Source organism: Rosa rugosa, chromosome 2 (assembly GCF_958449725.1).
Source record: "Rosa rugosa chromosome 2, drRosRugo1.1, whole genome shotgun sequence".
Classification (NCBI taxonomy): domain Eukaryota; kingdom Viridiplantae; phylum Streptophyta; class Magnoliopsida; order Rosales; family Rosaceae; genus Rosa; species Rosa rugosa.
Window position 1 is genome coordinate 56,224,032 of NC_084821.1, and position 12,960 is coordinate 56,236,991.

Sequence of the window (12,960 nt, forward strand, 5' to 3'; positions counted from 1 at the left end):
ATTGTTGGAGTCTCAAATCCAACTAAGTTGCTCACTTATTGGTAAGGACCTACCATAGGCGCTGTGGCAGCGCAATTGGCACATAAATGGCTCACTCGAATGTGTGTAAGTACAAAATATTTGTACCCAGTCACTAGCTGTAACGCAGATATACATTGAGTGGCGGTAGGTCATAGAGAAATTAGCATAGTTGTATGCGATATTGCATCTCCCCAAGCGGATATAAGAAGATTGGTGCGTATCACCAATATCTGAACTACCATCGTAGTTATGTCCGCGAGACCTTTTGGGCGTGTATATGGGAATGTGATGTCTAACATCAGTCCCTTTGCAATAACCATCGAAAGTCTTCGATGTAAACTCTCTAGCATAGTCAAATCTATTTGACTGAAGGATGAATCTGGGGGGTGAGCCCATTGTCATATGATTTGTGCTAGGAGTATAGCATACGTAGCTTTTATAGATGGACAATGGCACAACACGTGATTAGTGTGTTTGCGTGTCAACCAACATCATGAGATATTCAAACGTCCGCAAGTTGGTTGAATAGGTCCATAAATATCACCTTGGATTAATTGTAAGAATGGTATATTTTCTTTAGTGTCCTTTGCATAGGATGGTCTCGATCCTATCTTTGCTAAAGAGCAAGCTTTGCAAAACGAAGTAACTCTTTGGACCAATCTTTGGTTCATACTTCTTTTCGTTTTGAGGAATGGATGTCCGTGAAGTCTTTAATATACGGAACATCATATCACGACCTGGATATCCCAAACGGTCTTGCCAAAGCCTATATGTGTCAGAATCCCATAAGTCATCTCTTATGACATGGTTTGATTCAATGACTCGAATAGTGGTTGCATGCAACCCACTAGAGCGACACATAAGTTTCTCTAATACTCATTTATGTCCGTAGTCATTAGAGGCGATGCAAAGGAACTCTTGTCCATTCTTACAATGTGTTTTCACATGAAAATCATTGGCTCTTATATCTTTCAAGTAATAAAGTTCGGAAATTAACACATGTCCATGACATTTGAATAATAATGCGACACTTTATTAATAGCCAATGATTACATCAAAGTTTCCAAAATCTATTCCAAAATAAAATCAAACTTATACAAATTGTAATTGCCAATCCGTTTGGTAATTCCAATGAAATATGACCAGGGAAGTAGAGAGATGTTGGTGGAGCGAGGCTCGCTTAAATACCCCGATCTCAATTACTTTCCTAGACATCATACTTCATTGGGTACGCCACATGAGAAAGAGTCAATACAATTGTCATTTGTTGACTAAGGCACATTTGCCGTTTTATTGGAAAATAGAAAAGGACTATTCTAATCAAAGTCTGCGGCATCCTCGTGCTCTTTACAGCTTTGAAGTCCTCAGTGGTGAGAGTGATATCTTCACCATCTTCATCTTCAGCAAGATTGATATCTTCATCTTCAGCAAGATTGATTTCTTGCTCTCTCAATTGCCTATACTCCTTGTAGCTTGCAGCTAGTTGGGTACTTGCATGGCATTGCTTGAACCAATGCTTCAATTGATCCATATGGTATCACATCAAGATAATTACTTGAGCAGCATGCTTTGTGGGTGTTCGTTGGAACACAAGGCCCTGGTTAGGTGCCTGTATTATGGGCAATATCCCTCTCGTAGTGAGATGGTTCTCAACGTTGGTTACCCAGCCATGGTATTCCGAGCCTGTTGAGTCAAGCATTGGAAAGTCGAGTCTAGGTTCATTCGACATCCTGAACAATAGGAAGATAAGATATATTAGTTTCGGAGTTTAAACTTCCACGAAAACTAAAATAATAAGATTTCTGAGCTATGCTACCAAGAAATCAATTTCCAAGAATATTTGGATTTAGATGAAAACAATGATGTTTGCGGATGCTCTTAGTCCGATTATTATGAACACTCTTAGTTCATTGATTTACGAACACTCTTAGTTCGTTTAGAGTGAATCCCCACGATTCCACTTTTAGTCCATAAATTGATGTTTTGCGGACGCTCTTAGTCCGATTATTATGAACACTCTTAGTTCATTGATTTACGAACACTCTTAGTTCGTTTAGAGTGAATCCCCACGATTCCACTTTTAGTCCATAAATTGATGTTTTCCGGACGCTCTTAGTCCGATTATTATGAACACTCTTAGTTCATTGATTTACGAACACTCTTAGTTCGTTTAGAGTGAATCCCCACGATTCCACTTTTAGTCCATAAATTGATGTTTTCCGGACGCTCTTAGTCCGATTATTATGAACACTCTTAGTTCATTGATTTACGAACACTCTTAGTTCGTTTAGAGTGAATCCCACAATTTCTGCTTTTTGATTACAAGTCCCTGAAAAGAAGAGAAAAAGGAATACAAACTCAAAACAGGAACTTTAATCTTTAAAACTTACTTGTTGAAATTCGGAGCAAATTTGCTTCTGAACAGATCGCACTTCAAATGTTATACAGGTCTCAAAACTGCTCCAACAGGGCTGAAATTTGGAGATAAGATATAAGAGACAGAGATTAACAACTTTGATGAAGAAATGATTTTGATTAGATGTCCCGAAAAGGACGTTTATCGGCGTGCAAGCAGGTTGATCTGCACAGGAACGATCATACTGAATAGCTCCCACTTTGAATGGTGTACATGTCTTAAAACGACTTCAACAGGGCTGAAATTTTGAAGTCAGATAGAAAAGACATATATGAAGAACTTTGATGAAGAAAGTATTTTGATTAAAGGTGCTGAACAAGATGTTTCAGGGTGTGCAAACAGGCTGATCTGCACAGGAACGAGCGTGCTGAACAGCTCCCACTTCGAATGGTGTACAGGTCTCAAAACTACTCCAACAGGGCTACAATTTGGAGGTCAGATAGAAGAGACATAGACGAACAACTTTGATGAAGGAAGGATTTTGATCTGAGGTCCCTATCAAGATGTTTCGGGGCGTGTAAACAGGCTGATCTGCACAGGAAAATCACTTAAAAGTGTTTGGCAGGTGACTCGGCAGCTGCTGCGCAGCTTCTCGGCAGCTGCTGCGCAGGTCGCTCGGCAGCTGCTGCGCAGCTTCTCGTCAGCTGCTGCGCAGGGTCTCGGCAGCACTTGGCAGCGGTCTGGTTCTGTTCAAAAATTCCGGCGGCCGGTTCAGGCCTTTTCCGGCCGGTTCCGGCGATTCTGAGGCCGGTTCTGGGTTTCTGGGATCAATGGCTTTGATATGAGCTAGGTTTTGGAGGTTTTTTGTAGGTTTGGAAAAATGACTTCGATTGATGATGAACTCTACTCTTGTCAATTTTCGATTCTAATTCTAGAGCAACTTCGTGCTGATAACGTGTTTAAGGATAATCAAAATTGACAGAGAGAGAGAGAGAGTTTCGATTCAGAGAGAATGAGAATTCATGTGTATTATTCTTCTCACAAAGGAGTGTATTTATAGGAATACATAGCTAGTGTGAAAGCTCTAAGAGAAACTCAATTTGGTAACAATCTTCTCTTGTTGATTGAGGGCTGCAGCTCCACATACTTGCATTCAATGATGAAATCTGCCATGCTTGTTGCCTCTTGGTATAAAGCATGTCACACAAGTCTTCATACACTCAAGTACCTATGTTTATACACTCAAGTACCTATCTATACACTCAAGTACTTATTACATGATATAGACATTTATACTATGACTCATACATACTACAACATGAGTCATATATACTACAACAAAACGATAAATCCTTTTGGGATCTGGTGGATGGGCTGGTAGGAACCATCTAACTGGAACCTCTTCAGTTTAAAGGCAAGCGCAGTTCTTCCCCTTTGGCAAGGTCTGGTTAATTATTGGCATCCAAAACTTGCATTGTTTTCTTTTTGGAGATCAGATCTGTTTATGAGATCGATGACTAGTGAATTGATTTGAAAATACTTTTGGGTAGCTTGGATGTTTATGGCAACTAGCATCGCGTTCAAAAGCTTCGAGAACCTGGTTACTTGGCATTGAATCAGCAAACAAAGAACCTGGCATCGTGTTCAAAAGCTTCGAGAACCTGTGGACTCTGGCTAACTTGTATAATCATATCACGTGGAAAGATCTGGAAAGAGGGAGAAAGAAGAGAAGAAAGAATGAGAGAGAGAGAGAGAGAGATTTTTCTTTGATCTGGAAAGAGGGAGAAAAAAATATCAAAGAAAAATAAAAGAAAATAATGGATTAAAATATGAAAGGATAAAAGTATCCTTCAAAATATGCCAGCTGACAGTCGCCGTAACAGCGCTAATGTCTTCAGGTACTTAAGTTCTTAGGTACTGTTGCAATATTTTTGAAACTAGAGGTACTAAAATTTAGAATGGGCAAAAGGTCAGGTACTCTATGGACGATTAGAAACCCTTGAATGTGATGGAACAAATCACAATCCTTCAATTATATCAGTGATGCTAAATCATCCAGCATTAGATCATAGTATATAAACGATCCAATGATTCTAATTAATTGACATATAATTCGATTCTCAATAGTATATAAATTTACATTTTTTTTTTCGACAATGTAACTCTCCATCCCACCCTATTCCTGGTGACAGTGAGATTTGAACCCGTGACCTCCACGGTGTTAGTTAGGTTAGTTAACCAACATGCCACAGCTCACCGATTTCAAATGTTAATATTGATTTTAGAACATAGATTTTAGATTTTAGATTTTTTTTTTATTTTCCAAAAAAAAAAAAAAAAAAATTGGAAACCATAACACTGACCTCCATACTGAAAATAAAGGTACTCTTTTGGACATGAAGGTGGGGGTAGAGTTGATTTGGGAGATTGCTTGTATACATATCTGGTGTAGGAGGATGGTATATCTTTTGTCTTCATAGATAAAAATCAGCCATAAGAAGCCATATAAGATCAGGGTCAACAGATGCAAGACCTTGAAGGGCATTTACAGATGGTTCACGAACAGTTTGTTACTTCTTTAATATTACAATGGTACATTTATATAAGGATGACGCATTTATCATATATAATGTCCTTGATTGCCAAATGCCAAAATGACTAAACATGCACTAAACCTTCAGATTATGGAAGTAAATGGAATTATGGAACTACCATTTCCTCTATTTATATGCCGTTAACGATCTCTAGAATAAGTTCCCTGGTTTGCTCGACCTGAAGCGTATCACAGTGAAATCCCTGAAATAATTAAACTTCATTTTAATGCTCGTTATCAGTTCAGTAGTAGAACCTTTCAACCAAAGTATACTCCATCTATGAGACTATGACTAAATATGCATTTGTACTTACTTAGCATCACCGTATAATAGATGTACTTCGGTTTTTCAGGACTTACTGTTAGAATGGATGAAACAACCATTGCTCCATTGGAGGTTATGATATTGGTATCAGTGAGTTCAAAGCCAAAGTACGTCATGGCCTCCACCAGTTTAGTGAAGCCACCTCTTTTCTTCTCAATAATCGCCTTTACCCAAAGTTTATTCCCATCAATCTGAGCCACATCAACCCCTATCTGAGCACACCAGAAACAATAGTAAACATTATTTACAAGCATAAGAATCCCCATATTCCAAGGGATACAACCATATGCAGAATCATTAGCTGGTCAAGTTGTTAAGTATAAACCTGAATCCCAAATTTCTTCATCTCTTCTGCAGCATCAACTTCATCTTTCCTCAGCTCTAGCGCCTCTTGCGCTGATGCTTCCATCTTGAATAGCTGCTCCTGCAAGATATTCACATTCATCTGCAGCTCCTTAATGTAAGTGATGGAATCCTCAATAATGGTTTCTTTAGTCATCTACAACAAGGCAAGAAAAGCACATATATATAACTTAGAAATTTGCATGTGGGTGGTTTCTAGTTCAAGTGAGCTCATTAAGGGGGTTGAGTACTTGCATTTGTAATTATTGGGACTAATGAACGCAGTATTAGTAGCCTATCACCGAGCTTCTGCCTTCTCCTCCTCTCGGCGTGGAGGTTTTTCGATTTGAATGATGAATCGTCTTCTTGGTGTCTCCTTCGACCCCACATCCTGCCTCCTCTGCAGCCTGGTTTTTGTTGATCAGTTGTGCCTAATTCACTTAATGCAGAACCTACAAATTCCATATCATTCAGATATTGATTGCAGTAGTCCATTTTCAGCAAGTGGGAGAAGCTTTTGGGCTATTCATACACTTGGTCTGCAGTCTGCAAAAGGGTATCATGCCATTTTGGGCATTTCATTTTTGTTTAATATCCATGTCATGGTCTTTGGTCTCTTGTTGACTGAAAAAGTACAGAACGATTGAGGTTTGTTTGAGCAGTCATATTCTTCTTCCTGATTCCCTAAGGACCAAGAAGTTAGTACACATGCATTTTCTGCACCAAGTTGACAACTAACTATTCTGCAAGTTAAAAGTATGGCACACAAAAATGTGCGAAAAAAGTGTGGGATTTTTCATTGTGGGAGATTGTTTTAGGACCTCCTAATTTTAATTTCGAAACTTCTATGCTCTGAACTTGCTGGAAATTCTGTAGATTCACTCAAATACCTATGGTGAGGTACACAAAACTTGTACTAGCTAATTAAGCTGGCTATTTATACATTGTCACATTGAAGCATTATTCATTACTAGAGAACCGTGTATCTAGCCAACCATGGATCCTAGATACCATGCACACCAACTAACATACATTATTATAAGACTCCATCTATTTAGCCACTCCATGAATCCTAGGCATAGAGAGCAAGCCTCGTCTTCAACATTTCAAAGGGAGTGCAGCATTACTTGAACTCCATGCTGTGGGCGAACAGTAAGAAAATGAAGAGGAGCGTGGACGTAACCCGGGGAAAGAGTGAAGGCATAGCGTTGCAGAATCATTGACAGAGCAATCTTAGTTTCAGTGGTGGCAAAGTTGAAACCCACACAAATTCTAGGTCCCATTCCAAAGGGTATGAATGCAGCCATGTTATCCTTAGTAGCTTTAGCAACCCCGTCTGAGAATCGCTCTGGTTTGAAAAGTTCCGCGTCTTGTCCCCATATTTGAGGGTCATGGTGAAGTGCTAAAGTTGGGATGACCAAATCAATATTAGCAGGAACAATCAACTTCCCAAGCCTACTTTCCCTTTCAGCTTTCTTTACAAGTTGAATAACAGGAGGATATAACCTTAGAGACTCATTGATGATCATATTCATCTGCATTAAGAAGATCGAAACAAAATGAGACAGAAAACAAATCAGGATTTCATATTTAACTGATGACCATTTCTACCACTTACACAATCAGTGTAACTGTTATTGACATTCTTACAGTTTTTAGTCTGGAAATGCCATCGGAATTTGGATTCTGTTTTCCGAATAATTGCAGGACTTCTTTTCTTGCTTCCTCTTGCCAATCCTGATGGAGTGCCAGAAGAAAGACGGTCCAAACCAGCAAACCATTAGTGGTTTCTTGTCCAGCAAAGTACAATGCCTTGCACTGATCAATTATATCAACTATTGTGATCCTATATCCGTCATTACTGTCATCATGATGATCCTTTAAAAGTAATCCAAGAAAATCACCCCCAAAGTTGTGTTCATCGTGCTGAGTCACTGCCTTGTTTTCTCTTTTCTTTACAATCTCCAGTATCGTGTCGCGTATTTCCTTCTCAAGCTTCTCTGCTTGAATTTCATCACTAGTTTTGAAAAGCTTTCTGCAATATGGAATGAATTAAACATGAGAAATGGGAACATACACAATCCTCCTACAATATTGCATTGAATTGTTCTCTGCCACGTAGCATATGGGAACATGCACAGTTAGTACTGTCCAAACCAAATATCAAATATATAAGAGTAGTCACATATCATATATATATATATTGATCAATCTAAGATAAAACCAGCAACCACAAGAAACATAGGTTCTTTGGGATCATTTCTTCAAATGCAATGGACATTAGTTAGTTAAAGGAAGTTACCGGATACCAGGAAGCCTGATCTTAAAAGAATTTTTGACCAATAACGAGGATAAATCCGTCAACATGTCGAAAATTTTCTTCCCTTCCAAATAGCTGCTGCCAAATGCTGTCCTGGAAATCACTTCCGAAGTCAACAACTTAAATTCTTGATACATCTCGATCTCTTTGCCCTCGCTATTTTGCCACCTTTGCACCATCTTCTCAGCACTAGCTATCATATCTGGAACCATACTCTGGTACAAAAAAAATCTGATTGTAGTAAACTAAATATCCTTCAACTCATTATTTTCTAAATAAGGCTGTCATGCGCATTTTTCATGTAAAATTTCAACACTTGACAACTTATGCTCCGACTTTGACAACTCATGTGGTAACTAAGAAATAGTCTTCGCTAAGGTAAGCAAGAGTAAAAATAGCTTCTTGATCGAGTAATTGAATTTTAAAAGTGATAATTGCATGTATGCCATATATTGTTGAAGTTTCCTGTCCTCCTTTCCGTATAATTAAAGAGTTAATTGATAGAACTGTCTCTACACTCTTATTTTGCAATAATTGCGATGAATAACTAAAGCTTACTTTTAAGCTTTCTCTATGGAAGGCATGGTTAGCCAGCTTTCGCAGTTTTAGCCATTGTTCTCCTTCAGAAGTCGCGAGGCTGTTTCCTAACAGCTTCTTCCCAAACCCTTGTTGTTTCATTTGCAGATAAACTTTGTCTTTGTTATTCAGTATCTCTTTGCACAACTCCGGTTCCATAACTACCAACTGAGCTTCGGTACCTAACCACTGAAGAAAAATCTTCCCTGTCACAAAACACAACAACACTTGCGTTAATTAGAAATAACGAAGATTTGAGATCGATTGAGTTAATAATTTGTTACCATATGTCTTGAGCCACGAGTGATACTGAGGTTGAATTACAGGAAATATGTCGTGTGATAAACTTTTGGTCCTGCTCATGGCTTCCTTCTTCATGTTCAAGATTTCTTTGGCGTTTCCATCGACAAGTTTGTAAGAAGGGCCTTTGATTCCCTGCAGACCCATCAGTTTCTGTAGGCGAGTTGGAGTCCACCATTGTGTGTGAAAGATCTTGAAGATCAGAAGGAACAGAAACACAAAGCTTGAAACAATAATGAATACTGGGAATCCAGTAGTACTCATATTTTCAGTGATTTAGCTGTTTGGCTCTAGCTCTCGACCGCAAAACTCAGTCTACCAATGTGAGTGGGGAGTACTGTAATATATATACACTAAACTCTCTGCACAGAAATGTCATCATATTTAGATGTTTCTTTCACTATGTAGAGACTTTCGGATAATTTCAACCCAGGTGGGTTTGAAGGCTTTTTTTTTTTTTTTTTTTGGCCTTTAGAGAAGGAAGGTACAATAGTCAAGAATGGCATCCATCTTCAAAGGCATACCAGGAAAAGTAAAAAGAATGAAATACAATAGTACGTCAAGAGTGACATCTTAGGCATACAGCATACTAGCTACGGTCAGTCGGTAAACAAAGTCCGATGAAGAACAAAAAAAGAAAAAGAAAAAAAGCAATCAAGATTGAAAAAGAAGAAGAGGGCAAACAAAGGTGTCTTTGTATCCTCACTTGAGTTTCCTCTTTCCAGAAAAACTGGACTTTTCTTTGTTTAGCTTTGCTTTCTGTTTGCTAGCTATCTGGTAAATGTGATAGGGTTAGAGGTGACGAAAGGTATAGCGACAAAGGAGACTTTGTGGGGGGAAAATAACTACCCTGAGATTTAACTCATTTAAGTTTTATGTGCGAAGAAAAATGTGAAATCTTTTACAAAGAGATAAGGTGAGAGAGTTTTGAGACAAAAGTCGAACCCATTAGATGAGAGAGTTTCACTAATTCCCACAAACAATTACGCAACAATTTAATATGGAGTTATGAGAAACGTAAGATGCGCTGCTCCAAAATTTTTGCATTTATTTTCGGTGAATTGAAGATTATATAGTGAGGTGACAACGAAAAATCTAATGTGTGATTTCATTGTAGTTCACGAGTAACTAATAACCGAAAGTAGGTGATAGTGTTTTTTTTTTTTTTTTTTTTTTTTTTGACTTTGTCAAGGAGAAACCAAAAGCTTCCTAGGCCCAAGATAAACCCCTTCGGCGCATGTGAATACTAGATGTAAGAATACTAGATGTGGGTAGTATGAAGGTAGGGGTGAGTGGTGTGGAGGTGCGGGCGTTAGATTATTATGAATGTAGATGTTAGACTCTTGTTCTATAATTACATATTGTTATGGGCTAATGTGTTGAGCTACTTAAGTGGGCTGTGTTTCCAGCTTGGGCTTTAGATGTATATAGCTGATTGGACTCGGGTCGGGTCATCAAGTAAATTGGTGTGTCTAGGGGATGTTTGCAGATAGAGCTATATAAGCTATCAGCCTCCATTGTATGGAATTCAATGAATGAAAATCTGCATTTCTATTTTCTTAGTTTTCTCTAAAATTTCTCTTTGCTTCATTTCATTACTATGGCATACCATGGCTACGATCCCGGGGATCGTAACAACTGGTATCAGAGCCCTCGATCCAATATGGGCGAGGTTTGGTTTGCTCCCGATGATCCCTCCCTCCCACCGCCATGGAAAGGGGTCATTGATGGCAATACAGGGCGCTTATACTACTGGAACCTTGAGATGAACATCACCCAGTATGAGAAACCAGCTTATTGGGTTCAGTCGTCGTGCTCTCCCCCTTCGTTTTATCACTCACCTGTGACAGCCTCTTCCGATTCTACCTGTCCTTCGCAATACCCAAACTTCTATCCCCAATATCAGAGACCTACTGAGACTGTCATCAATGGCTTCAAATTCCCACAGCAATTCCCTTTCCCCAACCCAACAAATACATCCACCAGTCAACCCATTTACGCACAATCTAAATATGTGGTCGAACCAATCTACCCAAATTTTCGCTCATTTCAGCCAGAGCATGACCTGAATCCGTCGATTCCAATATTTCAATCACCACTAGTCCCCACCTTTTTACCCCAAACACAATTTCTGAATCCGTTTCCATCATTCGGAGTCGGATCCTCCAACGCCCCAACCACCACCACCGCAGCTTCTACACCTTCACTCGACTCGACTCCATCACAGACTCTGTTCGGCTCAACCCCATCTCAGTCCCTGACCTCGGGTTCTAACTCATCCCCATTCGGTCCACCGGTATCTGCAGCCATTTCAGGCACTACTAGCTCTTCCTCTTCTCAGCCACCAATTTCTGATGTTCCGGAGCAAACTGAGGTCCTCCACTCTAGGCCCTCCGTCTCTGCCATCTTGGATGAGCTCGAGAAGCTTGGCTAGCCTTTCTCCGTCGCCGTGGCCAAGGAAGTCAGCCTTGCCTCACCGGGCTGGACTCGCGATGCAAAACGCCAACATGATGACGACGTCGACGACCTCTCGGTCTTGGCTGAGAACTTGGCCGACGTTCAGTTGCTCCAGGACTTGACCGACAAGGATACTGTGGATGAGAACGACGAGCCCGCTCTAATCCTAGTAGATGCGCTTGTCGACAACAACGAGCCTGAAGGCACCACTTATCGCCAGTCTTCACCTCAAATTGGAGGAGCGTATTGGATGAGCTTGAAGTTTGTGGAGACTCCAGTGTCAGGTGTCAAAGCACCATTGGAGTGTTATCCATTATCAGTTGTCAAAATTGATGAGTGCTCGTCTTCGCTTGATTTTGTTCTGATTGTTGAGAAGAATGACAAGTTTCCAAGTCGTAGTCCTGCCATGAATTCGGAAAATTGCTTGGCAAGTGTTCAGCTTACGCAGCACAATCCTTCTTCCAATGTTACATTTACAACTGGTTTCGTCAACAATTACTGCAAGTGGGTGGAGGTATTTGCTTCTCTATTTGATAATTGTCACTTTTTGAGACTACTATCTACTTTGCTATTGAAGAAGAGGGAGCGTTGCAATCGTCTTTCCACATCTGATTTTTGTACTCTTACATGTAACAATGAGCCTATATGTGTCTTGAGTTACAATGAGAAGACAATTGTTACTGTTCCTCAAGTGTTCATTCAAATGTCAAAGGCAGATGGGTTATTCCACTATTCAAGGGTGCCAGGTACCTTTGTGCATGATTACTTGAGAAAGTTTACTGATGAAATTATCAATACTTGGATAACAGACTCAACGCTGGTTCAGACCAATGATAGGGACTCTGTCAATTTGCTTCTTAAGCTTGTTGTGACAGTGATTATAGAAAATGGCCAGAATGCAAAATTTACGGTCACTCGGTTCTACACAATAGCATCATTTGATTGTGTTTTTGCGATCATCAGTTTTGGAGCTTCTCTTATCCCTGAGATGGAAAAGCAATGTGAGAAGGAGTGCTCTAAGACTCATATGCTCGACTCAACACAAGGACATTTGATCTTACTAGCACTAGAACCAGTTCATTTGAGAGCTGCAAGTCCGTGGGCATTGTGGATTCGTTTGCTTGCATTACCTGGTGACAAAAATGGTTTCTTCATTGTGTTCAGTAGCCAATTTCGTAACTCTATCTTGTTGCAGGAAAACCTTTATTCGCCAACAACTTGCAATCAAATGGTTTCTTTGAGAAATTTTAACTGTGCTGCTCTACCTAGTGCTTTGTGGTCGGCTCAAAATTGCAAGGAAATATATCAGTTGCAAACCCACAGTACAATAATCATTACAATTTTACTGGGTGCCATGTCTGAGAGTTTAAATAGCCAAATTGAAGCCATCTGTCAGCCAAGGAGTACTTTTTGTATTGATGAAGTTATTGATTTTCTCCAAATCAATTCAAAGTTCTCTTCTTCAAGGTACACTTATGGTCCAGTTGTTTCAATGACTACTGCCGCTACCCAATCTGTTGTGCACCTAATTTGCCATGCTTGGTTGTTGTTGATTCATGCACATAAGCACAATATTAGCATGAGTACTTCATTTCTTACTTTACCATATTTTGCACTTGGAACTACCTCACATGTCTTTGAATCTCTGAGTGCTATCTTCGTCAATAAGT

General features: G+C 39.6%; 2 protein-coding genes and 1 long non-coding RNA gene across 3 annotated transcripts; all 3 read right to left on the reverse strand.

Moving 5' to 3' along the window:
• Window positions 1-1,070: 1,070 nt before the first annotated feature.
• LOC133733601 (uncharacterized) lies at window positions 1,071-4,138 on the reverse strand. Its single transcript, XR_009857795.1, has 2 exons — window positions 2,412-4,138; window positions 1,071-1,751 (listed from the first exon to the last, which is right to left on the reverse strand). It is a non-coding gene; the product is annotated as an uncharacterized LOC133733601 (long non-coding RNA).
• A 963-nt stretch (window positions 4,139-5,101) lies between these two features.
• On the reverse strand, window positions 5,102-6,102 carry LOC133731086 (transcription factor DYT1-like). Its single transcript, XM_062158546.1, has 4 exons — window positions 5,893-6,102; window positions 5,621-5,794; window positions 5,331-5,507; window positions 5,102-5,173 (listed from the first exon to the last, which is right to left on the reverse strand). The coding sequence occupies exons 1-4, from the start codon at window positions 6,100-6,102 to the stop codon at window positions 5,102-5,104; spliced, it is 633 nt and encodes a 210-aa protein (XP_062014530.1).
• A 431-nt stretch (window positions 6,103-6,533) lies between these two features.
• On the reverse strand, window positions 6,534-9,163 carry LOC133733897 (cytochrome P450 CYP749A22-like). The gene is made up of 5 exons (XM_062161544.1): window positions 8,818-9,163; window positions 8,516-8,739; window positions 7,940-8,172; window positions 7,288-7,672; window positions 6,534-7,172 (listed from the first exon to the last, which is right to left on the reverse strand). The coding sequence occupies exons 1-5, from the start codon at window positions 9,095-9,097 to the stop codon at window positions 6,744-6,746; spliced, it is 1,551 nt and encodes a 516-aa protein (XP_062017528.1). The 5' UTR covers window positions 9,098-9,163; the 3' UTR covers window positions 6,534-6,743.
• Window positions 9,164-12,960: the final 3,797 nt, after the last annotated feature.

Coding starts and splice junctions, on each gene's coding strand:
- LOC133731086 (XM_062158546.1), bottom strand. CDS start 6,102: ATGGAATTTGTAGGTTCTGCATTAAGTGAATTAGGCACAACTGATCAA. Junction 5,795..5,892: donor TAGTCCCAATAATTACAAAT/GCAAGTACTCAA, acceptor GCCTTGTTGTAG/ATGACTAAAGAAACCATTAT. Junction 5,174..5,330: donor TTGTTTCATCCATTCTAACA/GTAAGTCCTGAA, acceptor TAATTATTTCAG/GGATTTCACTGTGATACGCT.
- LOC133733897 (XM_062161544.1), bottom strand. CDS start 9,097: ATGAGTACTACTGGATTCCCAGTATTCATTATTGTTTCAAGCTTTGTG. Junction 7,673..7,939: donor ATCAGGCTTCCTGGTATCCG/GTAACTTCCTTT, acceptor TCCATATTGCAG/AAAGCTTTTCAAAACTAGTG. Junction 7,173..7,287: donor GCATTTCCAGACTAAAAACT/GTAAGAATGTCA, acceptor TTCTTAATGCAG/ATGAATATGATCATCAATGA.